At 41.6% G+C, this 20,582-nt stretch overlaps 1 protein-coding gene across 1 annotated transcript; it reads right to left on the bottom strand.

Moving 5' to 3' along the window:
- Positions 1-2,651: 2,651 nt before the first annotated feature.
- On the bottom strand, positions 2,652-18,327 carry LOC128602951 (amine sulfotransferase-like). Its single transcript, XM_053617117.1, has 6 exons — positions 18,109-18,327; positions 17,344-17,546; positions 17,027-17,153; positions 15,924-16,018; positions 15,585-15,765; positions 2,652-3,957 (listed from the first exon to the last, which is right to left on the bottom strand). The coding sequence occupies exons 1-6, from the start codon at positions 18,266-18,268 to the stop codon at positions 3,848-3,850; spliced, it is 876 nt and encodes a 291-aa protein (XP_053473092.1). The 5' UTR covers positions 18,269-18,327; the 3' UTR covers positions 2,652-3,847.
- Positions 18,328-20,582: the final 2,255 nt, after the last annotated feature.

Here is a 20,582-nt window from a genome sequence, read left to right as displayed (position 1 = left end):
TGGACTGTGGATAGTTCTATGAGAGAGATAAAAGTAGTAGACACAGAGTGTTTATTTTTTGTCTATATTGCTCATTTCATTCAGTGCTTTAACGTCTATAAATCCTGCAGAGATGTTACGTATGAGATTTGTAATGTAAATCACGCTGGATTTTACTTACTATTGTTATAAAACTTAAAGGCGGTCATTTTTCCTGGTTTAAAAGACTGCATTCTACTGCAGACAATCTAAATGGAGAAACGTAATTTTAAAAATGATTGTCAACTTAACAACTTGTGTTCATAATTATGGTCATTTAGTACATAACACTTAAATTCCTTTTAAATAATGTGAAAATAAAGTGCGTTTGTGTGTGTCATATTTTTGTTTGGATGTGTAATACACATGGCCGTACCATGTATAGTAACATTTGTGTCAGGAATGGATGGGAACCCGATTTAACATAACTAGTAACGTTTGTGTCAGGAATAGATGGGAACCCGATTTAACATAACTATATATATTTTTATGACCTACCTCAGAGAGTTTCATATTCTATGTGAAAAGAAAGAACGTGTGTGCAACTTGTGTGGGGTGTCTGGAATACATATGGCCGTACCAGGTATGGTGACGTTTGTGTCACGAATGGATGTGATCCAGATTTAACATAACTATATATATTTTTATGACCTACCACAGAGTGTTAGAAAGAACATGTGTGCAACGTGTGTGGGGTGGAAAACACATGGCCGTACAATGTATGGTAACGTTTCTGTCACGAATGGATGTGAACCAGATTTAACATAACTATATATATATTTTTATGACCTACCACAGAGTGTTAGAAAGAACATGTGTGCAACGTGTGTGGGGTGGAAAACACATGGCCGCACCATGTATGGTAACGAATGGATGTGATCCAGATTTAACATAACTATATATATTTTTATGATCATGACCTTTGATCTAGATATAGAGAGTTAGAATGTGTATCTTTTTGACCTTTGACCTATACCTGTCAAAACTAAGGTTACAATATATACCAACTATTTCTCTCTCACACATTTACATTTACATTTATTCATTTAGGAGACGCTTTTATCCAAAGCAACTTACAAATGAGAATACATACATACAGTATGTAATCTTTCTGATCACAGGGTTACTCTGGATGGTCTTTCTGTTTCATCATGTACAGCAGTTAAAGACCTTGGAGTGATTATTGACTCCAGCCTATCATTTGATGCTCATGTAGATAATATTACTAGGATAGCTTTCTTTCATCTCAGAAATATTTCTAAAATAAGAAACATATTGTCACTACATGATGCGGAAATACTAGTTCATGCTTTCGTCACCTCTAGGTTAGATTACTGTAATGCCTTACCGTCTGGATGTTCCAGTAGGAATATAAATAAGCTCTAGTTAGTCCAGAATGCAGCTGCTAGAGTCCTAACTAGAACTAGAAGATACGACCACATCACCCCAATCTTATCAATACTGCACTGGCTCCCAGTGAAATCTCGCATTAACTATAAAATACTTTTATTAACCTATAAAGCACTAAACGGTCTTGCGCCACAATATCTAAGCGACCTTTTGGTTTTCTATGATGCGCCAGGCCTACTTAGATCAAAAGATGCAGGCTATTTGACGGTACCTCGAATAGTGAAGGCTACAGCAGGGGGGAGAGCTTTCGCTTATAGAGCCCCACAGTTATGGAACAGTCTTCCTATTAGTTTTCGGGACTCAGACACAGTCTCAGTGTTTAAGTCTAGGCTTAAAACGTATTTGTTTACTCAAGCCTACCCTGACTAGATTCTGTTCTACTACTTCGCAGTCATAATAATCTTTTTTCTCCCTCTCTCTTTTCGTCGAGCCCCACACGAATTTATGGAGATACTAGAGATCCAGATCCTTTCTGCCTCTGGATGGAGCTCAAATCTTGTCTAATATCAGACTGCTGGGACTACGGCTGCTCCTAAGGTCATACAGATTCATATAAATCCATAATGAACTTTTTCACACTGACTGTTGTTACCCAGATGAGGATGGGTTCCCTTCTGAGTCGGGTTCCTCTCAAGGTTTCTTCCTCTTACCATCTTAGGGAGTTTTTCCTTGCCACCGTCGCCACTCAGTGGCTTGCTCAGTTGGGATAAATTCACGCCTTTAATATCTGTATACCGTGTTGATATTTCTGTAAAGCTGCTTTGAGACAATGTCTATTGTAAAAAGTGCTATATAAATAAAATTGAATTGAATTGAAGTATGTGTTTATTGCATTTTAATGATATAAATTATGTTCTGTTAATTTATTTGTTTATCTATCTATTTCTTGTAATTACTTCCTAATAACCCTAATAACTATAATAATGAATGTCACCTACAGCCTTGAAGGAAAGAGTGGATATTCTACACCATTCTGTATAAACCCTAGATGTGTGTGAAAATCCCAGCAGGAGATCAGCAGATTCTGAAAAACTCACACCAGCCCCTCTGATACTAACATCCACGCCATGCCACGCAAGTCACAGAGATCAGACTTTTTCTTCCTTTTGAGGTTTGATGAGAACTCTTGACCTGTATCTGCATGCTTTTATGCATTGGCTGAATCATGCATCTGCATGAATGAGCAGGTGTACAGGTGTTCCTAATAAAGTGGAAGATGAATGTGTATGTAATGAAAAATAGCTTTATTTATATTGCGTATTAAAGAGTATCTCAATGCACTTCATCAAAACAAAGAATATCTGAAGAGTATTTATAACTAATAAAAATAAGAAAAACAAAATAAATAGACACGAAACAGGAGGTTGTATGACCATACTCAGAGGACAATTTTATTTCAGTTTAAATGAACTTTTTGCTTTTCCAGTTTACCGTACAGTCTGTGTGTTCATCATTCATGTAAAATGTTCTGAATTGCCACTTGTAGTGCTGTGAATTCAGAATTCTTTTTGGGTTCTGGTTGGATTTTTCCAGGAGGAAATCCTGACCATTACACCCGTATGTCATTGTTGAACATCTCATGCTAGATTTATTCCCCCTTCGCTGTTATAATGCGCTCCACTCGCTCTTCTGGGAAGGTTTTGCACTAGATTTTGGAGCGTGGCTGTGATTTGTGTTCATTCAGCTACAAGAGCATTAGTGAGGTTGATGTGAGGAGACTCCAGTTCCAGTTTATCCCAAAATGGGGTAGAGGTAAGGGCCCTGTGCAGGACACTCGAGCTCTTCCACCTTCTACCAACCTTCACACACCACGTCTTCATGGAGCTCACACTTTCTGTGCACTGTGTGTCATGCTGGAACAGGTTTGGGTCTCTTAGTTCCAGTGAAGGGAAACTGTAAAGCTACAGCATACAGAGACGTTCTATACAACTGTGTGCTTCATACTCCACATATGACTGTGATGGTCAGGGGTGCACATACTTTTGGACTTATAGTGTATATTGAGTATGTACAATAACCTGTATGTGGTTACAGAGTAAAGACACGTTTACTGCTGATTCAGATCTTAATGGGGCAAAATGATTTTTGTGAGACAGAGCTCAGATTATTATTATTATTATTATTATTATTAGTAGTAGTAGTAGTAGTAGTAGTAGTGATAGTAGTAGCATTGTTGTTGTTGTTGTTATGTGTTTGGTTTCTGTGTTTGTTTATGAGTACATTACACAACTTCATCATTAAACTGTAGCTTGTTCTTTTGATCTAAACATGAAGGAAAGTTCACATCATCATTTTCAACAATATTTTTTTTTAAACTTCCAGCAGGAATTAGAAAATCAATCAAGATTACTGTGTATGTGTAAGTGTGTGTGTGTGTGTGTGTGTGTGTGTGTGTGTGTGTCTGTTTTATGCGTGTAGCTCAGTCCCACTCAAAGTTCAGCGGCAAATCTTTCATTCGTTCCTGATAAACACGGTCGAAGTGTTCATTTTGTGCCACAGTCAGAGAGTTCTTCCAGTCTCCCACTGTTCCTAAACACACACACACACACACACACACACACACACACACAACAAGAACAACAACATTATACAACTATCATACAAGATACAAGAATCAATACCAACACAGAAAAATCACAGTATTAAATGTTGAAGCAGCTCAGGTTCAGGGCTGAAATGTGTTTAATAATGTGAAGTCACAGCTAACACACAACACACTACACACTACACACTACAGCTAACACACAACACAACACACAACACACTACAGCTAACACACAACACACTGCAGCTAGCACACAACACACTACAGCTAACACACAACACACTACAGCTAACACACAACACCCTGCAGCTTACACACTACACACTGCAGCTAACACACAACACACTGCACACTGCAGCTAACACACAACAGCTAACACACAACAAACAACATACTGCAGCTAACACACAACACACTACAGATAACACACAACACACTACAGCTAACACACAACACACTGCAGCTAACACACAACACACTGCACACTGCAGCTAACACACAACAAACAACATACTGCAGCTAACACACAACACACTACAGATAACACACAACACACTACAGCTAACACACAACACACTGCAGCTAACACACAACACACTACACACTGCAGCTAATACACAACACACTACAGCTAACACACAACACACTGCAGCTAACACACAACACACTACACACTGCAGCTAATACACAACACACTACAGCTAACACACTGCAGCTAACACTCAACACACTACAGCCAACACACAACACACCGCAGCTAACACACTACACACTGCAGCTAACACACAACACACAACACACTGCAACTAACACACTACACACTGCAGCTAACACACAACACACGACACACTACAGCTAACACACAATGCACTACAGCTAACACACAACGCACTACAGCTAACACACAACACACTAAAGCTAACACAGCGCAATACAGCTAACACACAACACACTAAAGCTAACACACAGCGCAATACAGCTAACACACAACATACTATACACTACAGCTAACACACTACACACTGCAACTAACACTCAACACACTACAGCTAACACTCAACACTCTGCAGCTAACACACAACACACTGCAGCTAACACTCAACACACTGCAGCTAACACTCAACACACTACAGCTAACACACAACACTCTGCAGCTAACACACAACACACTGCAGCTAACACACTACACACTGCAGCTAACACTCAACACACTACAGCTAACACACAACACTCTGCAGCTAACACACAACACACTGCAGCTAACACACTACACACTGCAGCTAACACTCAACACACTACAGCTAACACACAACACTCTGCAGCTAACACACAACACACTGCAGCTAACACTCAACACACTACAGCTAACACACAACACTCTGCAGCTAACACACAACATACTATACACTACAGCTAACACACAACACAATACAGCTAACACACAACATACTATACACTACAGCTAACACACAACACACTACACACTGCAGCTAACACACAACACACTGCAGCTAACACTCAACACACTACAGCTAACACACAACACTCTGCAGCTAACACACAACACACTGCAGCTAACACACTACACACTGCAGCTAACACTCAACACACTACAGCTAACACACAACACTCTGCAGCTAACACACAACACACTGCAGCTAACACTCAACAGACTGCAGCTAACACTCAACACACTACAGCTAACACACAACACTCTGCAGCTAACACACAACACACTGCAGCTAACACACTACACACTGCAGCTAACACACAACATACTATACACTACAGCTAACACACAACACAATACAGCTAACACACAACATACTATACACTACAGCTAACACACAACACACTACACACTGCAGCTAACACACAACACACTACACACTGCAGCTAACACACTACACACTGCAGCTAACACACAACATACTATACACTACAGCTAACACACAACACAATACAGCTAACACACAACATACTATACACTACAGCTAACACACAACACACTACACACTGCAGCTAACACACAACACACTACACACTGCAGCTAACACACTACACACTGCAGCTAACACACTACACACTGCAGCTAACACTCAACACACTACAGCTAACACACAGCACACTATACACTACAGCTAACACACAACACACTACAGCTAACACACAACATACTATACACTACAGCTAACACACAGCACACTACAGCTAACACACAACACACTACACACTGCAGCTAACACACTACACACTGCAGCTAACACACAACACACAACACACTGCAACTAACACACTACACACTGCAGCTAACACACAACACACGACACACTACAGCTAACACACAATGCACTACAGCTAACACACAACGCACTACAGCTAACACACAACACACTAAAGCTAACACAGCGCAATACAGCTAACACACAACACACTAAAGCTAACACACAGCGCAATACAGCTAACACACAACATACTATACACTACAGCTAACACACTACACACTGCAACTAACACTCAACGCACTACAGCTAACACTCAACACTCTGCAGCTAACACACAACACACTGCAGCTAACACTCAACACACTGCAGCTAACACTCAACACACTACAGCTAACACACAACACTCTGCAGCTAACACACAACACACTGCAGCTAACACACTACACACTGCAGCTAACACTCAACACACTACAGCTAACACACAACACTCTGCAGCTAACACACAACACACTGCAGCTAACACTCAACAGACTGCAGCTAACACTCAACACACTACAGCTAACACACAACACTCTGCAGCTAACACACAACATACTATACACTACAGCTAACACACAACACAATACAGCTAACACACAACATACTATACACTACAGCTAACACACAACACACTACACACTGCAGCTAACACACAACACACTACACACTGCAGCTAACACACTACACACTGCAGCTAACACACTACACACTGCAGCTAACACACAACATACTATACACTACAGCTAACACACAACACAATACAGCTAACACACAACACACTGCAGCTAACACTCAACAGACTGCAGCTAACACTCAACACACTACAGCTAACACACAACACACTACAGCTAACACACAACACCCTGCAGCTTACACACTACACACTGCAGCTAACACACAACACACTGCACACTGCAGCTAACACACAACAGCTAACACACAACAAACAACATACTGCAGCTAACACACAACACACTACAGATAACACACAACACACTACAGCTAACACACAACACACTGCAGCTAACACACAACACACTGCACACTGCAGCTAACACACAACAAACAACATACTGCAGCTAACACACAACACACTACAGATAACACACAACACACTACAGCTAACACACAACACACTGCAGCTAACACACAACACACTACACACTGCAGCTAATACACAACACACTACAGCTAACACACAACACACTGCAGCTAACACACAACACACTACACACTGCAGCTAATACACAACACACTACAGCTAACACACTGCAGCTAACACTCAACACACTACAGCCAACACACAACACACCGCAGCTAACACACTACACACTGCAGCTAACACACAACACACAACACACTGCAACTAACACACTACACACTGCAGCTAACACACAACACACGACACACTACAGCTAACACACAATGCACTACAGCTAACACACAACGCACTACAGCTAACACACAACACACTAAAGCTAACACAGCGCAATACAGCTAACACACAACACACTAAAGCTAACACACAGCGCAATACAGCTAACACACAACATACTATACACTACAGCTAACACACTACACACTGCAACTAACACTCAACACACTACAGCTAACACTCAACACTCTGCAGCTAACACACAACACACTGCAGCTAACACTCAACACACTGCAGCTAACACTCAACACACTACAGCTAACACACAACACTCTGCAGCTAACACACAACACACTGCAGCTAACACACTACACACTGCAGCTAACACTCAACACACTACAGCTAACACACAACACTCTGCAGCTAACACACAACACACTGCAGCTAACACACTACACACTGCAGCTAACACTCAACACACTACAGCTAACACACAACACTCTGCAGCTAACACACAACACACTGCAGCTAACACTCAACACACTACAGCTAACACACAACACTCTGCAGCTAACACACAACATACTATACACTACAGCTAACACACAACACAATACAGCTAACACACAACATACTATACACTACAGCTAACACACAACACACTACACACTGCAGCTAACACACAACACACTGCAGCTAACACTCAACACACTACAGCTAACACACAACACTCTGCAGCTAACACACAACACACTGCAGCTAACACACTACACACTGCAGCTAACACTCAACACACTACAGCTAACACACAACACTCTGCAGCTAACACACAACACACTGCAGCTAACACTCAACAGACTGCAGCTAACACTCAACACACTACAGCTAACACACAACACTCTGCAGCTAACACACAACACACTGCAGCTAACACACTACACACTGCAGCTAACACACAACATACTATACACTACAGCTAACACACAACACAATACAGCTAACACACAACATACTATACACTACAGCTAACACACAACACACTACACACTGCAGCTAACACACAACACACTACACACTGCAGCTAACACACTACACACTGCAGCTAACACACAACATACTATACACTACAGCTAACACACAACACAATACAGCTGACACACAACATACTATACACTACAGCTAACACACAACACACTACACACTGCAGCTAACACACAACACACTACACACTGCAGCTAACACACTACACACTGCAGCTAACACACTACACACTGCAGCTAACACTCAACACACTACAGCTAACACACAGCACACTATACACTACAGCTAACACACAACACACTACAGCTAACACACAACATACTATACACTACAGCTAACACACAGCACACTACAGCTAACACACAACACACTACACACTGCAGCTAACACACTACACACTGCAGCTAACACACAACACACAACACACTGCAACTAACACACTACACACTGCAGCTAACACACAACACACGACACACTACAGCTAACACACAATGCACTACAGCTAACACACAACGCACTACAGCTAACACACAACACACTAAAGCTAACACAGCGCAATACAGCTAACACACAACACACTAAAGCTAACACACAGCGCAATACAGCTAACACACAACATACTATACACTACAGCTAACACACTACACACTGCAACTAACACTCAACGCACTACAGCTAACACTCAACACTCTGCAGCTAACACACAACACACTGCAGCTAACACTCAACACACTGCAGCTAACACTCAACACACTACAGCTAACACACAACACTCTGCAGCTAACACACAACACACTGCAGCTAACACACTACACACTGCAGCTAACACTCAACACACTACAGCTAACACACAACACTCTGCAGCTAACACACAACACACTGCAGCTAACACTCAACAGACTGCAGCTAACACTCAACACACTACAGCTAACACACAACACTCTGCAGCTAACACACAACATACTATACACTACAGCTAACACACAACACAATACAGCTAACACACAACATACTATACACTACAGCTAACACACAACACACTACACACTGCAGCTAACACACAACACACTACACACTGCAGCTAACACACTACACACTGCAGCTAACACACTACACACTGCAGCTAACACACAACATACTATACACTACAGCTAACACACAACACAATACAGCTAACACACAACACACTGCAGCTAACACTCAACAGACTGCAGCTAACACTCAACACACTACAGCTAACACACAACACTCTGCAGCTAACACACAACACACTGCAGCTAACACACTACACACTGCAGCTAACACACAACATACTATACACTACAGCTAACACACAACACACTACACATTGCAGCTAACACACAACACACTACACACTGCAGCTAACACACTACACACTGCAGCTAACACACAACACACTACACACTGCAGCTAACACACTACACACTGCAGCTAACACACAACATACTATACACTACAGCTAACACACAACACAATACAGCTAACACACAACATACTATACACTACAGCTAACACACAACACACTACACACTGCAGCTAACACACAACACACTACACACTGCAGCTAACACACTACACACTGCAGCTAACACTCAACACACTACAGCTAACACACAGCACACTATACACTACAGCTAACACACAACACACTACAGCTAACACACAACATACTATACACTACAGCTAACACACAGCACGCTTCAGCTAACACACAACACACTACACACTGCAGCTAACACACTACACACTGCAGCTAACACACAACACACTGCAACTAACACACTACACACTGCAGCTAACACACAACACACGACACACTACAGCTAACACACAATGCACTACAGCTAACACACAACGCACTACAGCTAACACACAACACACTAAAGCTAACACAGCGCAATACAGCTAACACACAACACACTAAAGCTAACACACAGCGCAATACAGCTAACACACAACATACTATACACTACAGCTAACACACTACACACTGCAACTAACACTCAACACACTACAGCTAACACTCAACACTCTGCAGCTAACACACAACACACTGCAGCTAACACTCAACACACTGCAGCTAACACTCAACACACTACAGCTAACACACAACACTCTGCAGCTAACACACAACACACTGCAGCTAACACACTACACACTGCAGCTAACACTCAACACACTACAGCTAACACACAACACTCTGCAGCTAACACACAACACACTGCAGCTAACACACAACACTCTGCAGCTAACACACAACACACTGCAGCTAACACACTACACACTGCAGCTAACACTCAACACACTACAGCTAACACACAACACTCTGCAGCTAACACACAACACACTGCAGCTAACACACTACACACTGCAGCTAACACTCAACACACTACAGCTAACACACAACACTCTGCAGCTAACACACAACACACTGCAGCTAACACTCAACAGACTGCAGCTAACACTCAACACACTACAGCTAACACACAACACTCTGCAGCTAACACACAACATACTATACACTACAGCTAACACACAACACAATACAGCTAACACACAACATACTATACACTACAGCTAACACACAACACACTACACACTGCAGCTAACACACAACACACTACACACTGCAGCTAACACACTACACACTGCAGCTAACACACTACACACTGCAGCTAACACACTACACACTGCAGCTAACACTCAACATACTATACACTACAGCTAACACACAACACAATACAGCTAACACACAACATACTATACACTACAGCTAACACACAACACACTACACACTGCAGCTAACACACAACACACTGCAGCTAACACTCAACACACTACAGCTAACACACAACACTCTGCAGCTAACACACAACACACTGCAGCTAACACACTACACACTGCAGCTAACACTCAACACACTACAGCTAACACACAACACTCTGCAGCTAACACACAACACACTGCAGCTAACACTCAACAGACTGCAGCTAACACTCAACACACTACAGCTAACACACAACACTCTGCAGCTAACACACAACACACTGCAGCTAACACACTACACACTGCAGCTAACACACAACATACTATACACTACAGCTAACACACAACACAATACAGCTAACACACAACATACTATACACTACAGCTAACACACAACACACTACACACTGCAGCTAACACACAACACACTACACACTGCAGCTAACACACTACACACTGCAGCTAACACACAACATACTATACACTACAGCTAACACACAACACAATACAGCTAACACACAACATACTATACACTACAGCTAACACACAACACACTACACACTGCAGCTAACACACAACACACTACACACTGCAGCTAACACACTACACACTGCAGCTAACACACTACACACTGCAGCTAACACTCAACACACTACAGCTAACACACAGCACACTATACACTACAGCTAACACACAACACACTACAGCTAACACACAACATACTATACACTACAGCTAACACACAACACACTACAGCTAACACACAACACACTACACACTGCAGCTAACACACTACACACTGCAGCTAACACACAACACACTACACACTGCAGCTAACACACTACACACTGCAGCTAACACACAACATACTATACACTACAGCTAACACACAACACAATACAGCTAACACACAACATACTATACACTACAGCTAACACACAACACACTACACACTGCAGCTAACACACAACACACTACACACTGCAGCTAACACACTGCACACTGCAGCTAACACACTACACACTGCAGCTAACACTCAACACACTACAGCTAACACACAGCACACTATACACTACAGCTAACACACAACACACTACAGCTAACACACAACATACTATACACTACAGCTAACACACAGCACGCTTCAGCTAACACACAACACACTACACACTGCAGCTAACACACTACACACTGCAGCTAACACACAACACACTGCAACTAACACACTACACACTGCAGCTAACACACAACACACGACACACTACAGCTAACACACAATGCACTACAGCTAACACACAACGCACTACAGCTAACACACAACACACTAAAGCTAACACAGCGCAATACAGCTAACACACAACACACTAAAGCTAACACACAGCGCAATACAGCTAACACACAACATACTATACACTACAGCTAACACACTACACACTGCAACTAACACTCAACACACTACAGCTAACACTCAACACTCTGCAGCTAACACACAACACACTGCAGCTAACACTCAACACACTGCAGCTAACACTCAACACACTACAGCTAACACACAACACTCTGCAGCTAACACACAACACACTGCAGCTAACACACTACACACTGCAGCTAACACTCAACACACTACAGCTAACACACAACACTCTGCAGCTAACACACAACACACTGCAGCTAACACACAACACTCTGCAGCTAACACACAACACACTGCAGCTAACACACTACACACTGCAGCTAACACTCAACACACTACAGCTAACACACAACACTCTGCAGCTAACACACAACACACTGCAGCTAACACACTACACACTGCAGCTAACACTCAACACACTACAGCTAACACACAACACTCTGCAGCTAACACACAACACACTGCAGCTAACACTCAACAGACTGCAGCTAACACTCAACACACTACAGCTAACACACAACACTCTGCAGCTAACACACAACATACTATACACTACAGCTAACACACAACACAATACAGCTAACACACAACATACTATACACTACAGCTAACACACAACACACTACACACTGCAGCTAACACACAACACACTACACACTGCAGCTAACACACTACACACTGCAGCTAACACACTACACACTGCAGCTAACACTCAACATACTATACACTACAGCTAACACACAACACAATACAGCTAACACACAACATACTATACACTACAGCTAACACACAACACACTGCAGCTAACACACAACACACTGCAGCTAACACTCAACACACTACAGCTAACACACAACACTCTGCAGCTAACACACAACACACTGCAGCTAACACACTACACACTGCAGCTAACACTCAACACACTACAGCTAACACACAACACTCTGCAGCTAACACACAACACACTGCAGCTAACACTCAACAGACTGCAGCTAACACTCAACACACTACAGCTAACACACAACACTCTGCAGCTAACACACAACACACTGCAGCTAACACACTACACACTGCAGCTAACACACAACATACTATACACTACAGCTAACACACAACACAATACAGCTAACACACAACATACTATACACTACAGCTAACACACAACACACTACACACTGCAGCTAACACACAACACACTACACACTGCAGCTAACACACTACACACTGCAGCTAACACACAACATACTATACACTACAGCTAACACACAACACAATACAGCTAACACACAACATACTATACACTACAGCTAACACACAACACACTACACACTGCAGCTAACACACAACACACTACACACTGCAGCTAACACACTACACACTGCAGCTAACACACTACACACTGCAGCTAACACTCAACACACTACAGCTAACACACAGCACACTATACACTACAGCTAACACACAACACACTACAGCTAACACACAACATACTATACACTACAGCTAACACACAACACACTACAGCTAACACACAACACACTACACACTGCAGCTAACACACTACACACTGCAGCTAACACACAGCACACAACACACTACAGCTAACACACAACACACTACACACTGCAGCTAACACACAACACACTGCAGCTAACACACAGCACACAACACACTACAGCTAACACACAACACACTACAGCTAACACACAGCACATTATACACTACAGCTAACACACAACACACTACAGCTAACACACAGCACATTATACACTACAGCTAACACACAACACACTACAGCTAACACACAACACACTACAGCTAACACACAGCACACAACACACTACAGCTAACACACAACACACAACACACTGCAACTAACACACAACAGACTGCAGCTAACACACAGCAGATAACACACAACACACTACACACTACAGCTAACACTACACACAGCAGCTAACACACAATACAGAACACATTGCAGCTTACACACAACACACTACACACTACAGCTAACACACAACACAACACACTACACACTGAGCTAACACACAACACACAACACACTACACTGCAGCTAACACACAACAAACTGTAGAGAGAAGGCAGGAGATTCAGGGAAGAGAGATGTTTTGTGTTGTGTTTTGTGTTGATTGTGTTGTGTTGGTGTTGTGTTGTGTTGGTGTTGTGTTGTGTTTGTGTTGGTGTTGTGTTTGTGTTGTGTTGGTGTTGTGTTTGTGTTGTGTTGTGTTGTGTTGGTGTTGTGTTGGTGTTGTGTTTGTGTTGTGTTTGTGTTGGTGTTGTGTTTGTGTTGTGTTGTGTTTGTGTTGTGTTGGTGTTGTGTTTGTCTTGTGTTGGTGTTGTGTTTGTGTTGTGTTTGTGTTGGTGTTGTGTTGGTGTTTGTGTTGTGTTTGTGTTGTGTTGTGTTTGTGTTGTGTTGGTGTGTTGTGTTTGTGTTGTGTTGGTGTTGTGTTGGCGTTGTGTTGGTGTTTGTGTTGTGTTTGTGTTGTGTTGTGTTTGTGTTGTGTTGCTGTTGTGTTGGTGTGTTGTGTTTGTGTTGTGTTGTGTTGGTGTTGTGTTGTGTTGTGTTGGTGTTGTGTTTGGGTTGGTTTGGTGTTGTGTTTGTGTTGTGTTGTGTTTGTGTTGGTGTTGTGTTGGTGTTGTGTTGTGTTGGTGTTGTGTTTGTGTTTGTGTTGTGTTTGTGTTGGTGTTGTGTTTGTGTGTTCGTACCCTTGCGGAGGAAAGCGCCTTTCTCCGAATTCACCATATCGTCAGGTAAAGATCCGTAGTTGGCTTTCGGGTCTTTCTTCATGTTGTTGAATCTCGTTTTCTCCACCACGCTGTCTATGACGTCATCCGACAGATTCTTCCCCAAAAACTCACAAATCCGCACCACGGCACCTCTCAGGTCCTGAACCACCACAACACACATGTTTACGCTCGTTCACACAACACCCCAAAACCAATACTTTAACAATTTTATCATAATAATAATAATCAGCTCCAATCCCAAACCGTCCACACGACCACTCGGACCAACGGAGATCAGATTCAGATGTTGCGTCTCACCCTGATCATCTCCTCATAGCTGAGAAACAGGATGTTGTATTTGTCCTTGTTAGTGTACCAGCCTTTGACATGATCAAACCAGCAGCCGCCGATCACTACACACAAAAAACGCACAATAATCTCAATCCGACTGAACCCCAGATTAGCTCCACTGCTCTCAGATTTAATACGGTCCCCTCCGAAAGTATTGGAACAGTGAGGCCAATTCTATTTTCACTATACACTGGGTTTCCGATCAAAAGATGGAGATGAGACAACAGATAAGAATTCCAGCGTCTATACGTGTTAAACAACTTAGAACATGGCACTCAATTTGTAGCTGAGCAAAAGTATTGGAACAGATAGTCTTAAACTAAATAAACACTTAATATTGGGTTCCAGAACGTTTGTGGTGCATGTCTGTATTTCTTTGCGAATTCCAATCTGGCTTTCTGATTCTTACTGCTGATGAGCAGATTGGATCTTGTGGTACGGCCTTGATATTGGATTGTGAGACCTTCACCCCTGCCCTGTGGAGGATGTAGGTGATGTCACTGAGTGTTGTTTTTTTGGGGTTTTTCTTCCCAGCTCTCACAACGTTTCAGTCATCAGCTGTTGTCGAGAGGTTTCTTTCATTTTTCAGGACATTCCAAATTGTTATTGTATTGGCTATACCCAATGCTTATGCAATGGCTCTGATGGATTCTCCCTCTTTTCTCAGCTTTAAAATGGCTCGCTTTGCTCCCATAGACAGCTCTCTGATCTTCCTGTTGGTTTATCCTTTTTCACCTTAAATGCAGTCTTCACAGGTGAAACCGAAGGCTCAAACCAAGAGTAGATGTTCAGAGCTATTTATTATTTAAAAAAATCGATCTGACAGGACACACCTGGGCAACAAAAAAAACAAAACACACACACCGGTCAGTCACGTGTTCTAATATTTTTGATCACTTGAAAAATGGGTTGTAATTTGTTTAAGTCTAGATGTAAAAATCAGGAAACAAAAGCTGAAATTCTGATCTGTCATATCATTCGTCTTTCGATCTCAAACCCAAATGCCTTCAGTGTCATGGAGTCGCAGAGTCACAGACTTTGTGTGTGTGTTGAGTATGAAGAATACTGACTCCGCCCACTGATGAATTTCTCCATCATCTCGCTGTACGTCTCTGTACTCTTTAAAATCTTCATGAAGTGAGTGAAGTGGAAGTAGGACACCATGATGTCTTTGGGGTTCCTGGACACGTAGATGATCTGGAATTTAAATTTAAAAAAATGTAGCATAAATATAAGACAGTTTTAATGACTGTAGATATGAAAGCAGTGTTGGAGTTAGCTTGGTGAGAACCACATAACCTTCAAATCACCATCAGACTGCTGGGTAATACTTTCAGTGGATAATGGTAAAGGTTGAGTAGTGTGTGTGGGTGTGTGTGTGTCCCACCTTCCCTTTGTCCTGCAGCCCGTGGGGCACCAGGTGCTCGTGGAGGTGAGAGCAGAAGAGTCGGGGGGAGCGGCGATTACTATGGTCCTGGTCCTTCTGGGGAAACTCCAGCCACGGCATGCAGTCAAATGTAGTCTGATCCACAAACTCGGGAAGCTCGTCCTCGTACAGCAGCGTTATGATGCGCTGAGTCCAAACTGTACCTGAGAGACACCGAGATCACGTCTTTAAAAGACTGATAGGACATTGAGTCTCCCAAAAATAATTTTTTTGAAATACTCTGGTGAATGAATTACGAACACATTTATATATCCAGTGTGTTAAACGAGGCCTGGTGTTCCTGTGGGGTTTTATAGTCACATAAACACACACGCATACACACACGCATACACACACACACACACACACACACACATAATGTGGAGTTTAGAGTTTACTGGAGTTTACCTCCAATGTTTATGAAATGTGTATAAAGGTTATGACAGGTCATGAGCTCGAGTTCATTCAGTGATAATAAAGCAGATAGTTTAGAGGACAGGGGTCATGATGATGAAGTCCACTGCTTTTAATTGACACCAACATCTCTATTAAACTACTGATCATAACATCAGATTATTATTATTATTATTATTATTATTATTATTATTATTAATTATTATATACATTTCTCACTGCCTCTATTTTCATATCTCTATATAAAAAGCTTTTTTTCTACTGTTTTTTCAGTGTGTGTGTGTGAGAGAGAAAAGTGGTCGTGTCTCTTACCGGATTTAGGAAAGGTAACGACATACACGTCGTCGTCTCTGATCTGGAACGACCACAGACTGTCCATGTACTCTGGCGTGAGAAATTCCTTTTGGCTTTCAGGAAAGACGTATCCTCGGCAGAAGAGGAGTTTATCTCCGAGCTCCTGGAACTGAGCCATGCTGTGATACGGTCGAGTCACACACTCACTCACTCACTCACACTCACACACTCAGCTCTTATACCTCGTATGTACATCAAAGCTAGTGGGTGTAGCAAAGTGGGTGGAGCCACTGTCAATCATTTAACAGGATTTCAACAAGCCACAAGTACACTGTGTGTTAGAGTGGAATGGGGGTTACTCTGTCGCTCATTTCAGGTTTCAGGTTGACAAGTCGTCATCACCGAGCTTCAGCCAAACTAAAACTGTAGCTTTATGAAGTCTGAACAGATCTGTATCAAATTTCAAAAGGTATTTCGGGTATTTTACACTTTACATTACACACTTTACACTGAGTACTTTACACTACAGACTGTACACTACATACTTTACACTATACACTAAACACTGTACACTACATACTTTACACTACACACTTTACACTATACACTAAACACTGTACACTACATACTTTACACTACACACTTTACACTATACACTAAACACTGTACACTACATACTTTACACTACACACTTTACACTATACACTAAACACTGTACACTACATACTTTACACTACACACTTTACACTATACACTAAACACTGTACACTACATACTTTACACTACACACTTTACACTATACACTAAACACTGTACACTACATACTTTACACTACACACTTTACACTATACACTAAACACTGTACACTACATACTTTACACTACACACTTTACACTATACACTAAACACTGTACACTACATACTTTACACTACACACTTTACACTATACACTAAGCACTACACACTTTACACTACACACTAAACACTGTACACTACATACTTTACACTACACACTTTACACTATACACTAAGCACTACACACTAAACACTGTACATGACATACTTTACACTACACACTTTACACTATACACTAAACACTACACACTAAACACTAAACACTATACACTACACACTTTACACTACACACTAAACACTGTACACTACATACTTTACACTACACACTAAACACTGTACATGACATACTTTACACTACACACTTTACACTAAACACTACACACTATACACTACACACTAAACACTGTACACTACATACTTTACACTACACACTTTACACTAAACACTACACACTATACACTACACACTAAACACTGTACACTACATACTTTACACTACACACTTTACACTATACACTAAGCACTACACACTTTACACTACACACTAAACACTGTACATGACATACTTTACACTACACACTTTACACTATACACTAAACACTACACACTAAACACTGTACACTACATACTTTACACTACACACTAAACACTGTACACTACATACTTTACACTACACACTTTACACTAAACACTACACACTATACACTACACACTAAACACTGTACACTACATACTTTACACTACACACTTTACACTATACACTAAGCACTACACACTTTACACTACACACTAAACACTGTACATGACATACTTTACACTACACACTTTACACTATACACTAAACACTACACACTAAACACTGTACACTACATACTTTACACTACACACTAAACACTGTACACTACATACTTTACACTACACACTTTACACTAAACACTACACACTATACACTACACACTAAACACTGTACACTACATACTTTACACTACACACTTTACACTATACATTAAACACTACACACTATACACTACACACTAAACACTGTACACTACATGCTTTACACCACACACTTTACACTATACACTAAACACTACACACTTTACACTACACACTAAACACTGTACACTACATGCTTTACACTACACACTTTACACTATACACTAAACACTGTACACTACATGCTTTACACTACACACTTTACACTATACACTAGACACTAAACACTACACACTAAACACTACATGCTTTACACTACACACTTTACACTACATGCGTTACACTTTACACTATACACTAAACACTGTACACAACATACTTTACACTATACACTGAATTCTTTACACTACAGACTGCACACTACATGCTTTACACTGCACACTTTAAACCGCATGCTTTCAGACATGGTAATCGCACTCGGCTCCGCACCAAAACAATCAGGCCGAGATCAACTCGAACTCTGGACCGATTCGCTTGGGGTGAGAATGCACTCGACTCCACAAAGCAACGCTCATGCATTACGTGTATTAGCAAAATGTGTTTGTTTTGCTGACATGAATCGCGGTTTAACTCAGACCAAAGATGAGGTAAGACGCCTGAACTTTCAGAAATGCGTAAAAACACTGAGGTTTACAAAGTGTT

Source organism: Ictalurus furcatus, chromosome 27 (genome assembly GCF_023375685.1).
Source record: "Ictalurus furcatus strain D&B chromosome 27, Billie_1.0, whole genome shotgun sequence".
Classification (NCBI taxonomy): domain Eukaryota; kingdom Metazoa; phylum Chordata; class Actinopteri; order Siluriformes; family Ictaluridae; genus Ictalurus; species Ictalurus furcatus.
This window is presented reverse-complemented; position numbering and strand designations above follow the sequence as displayed.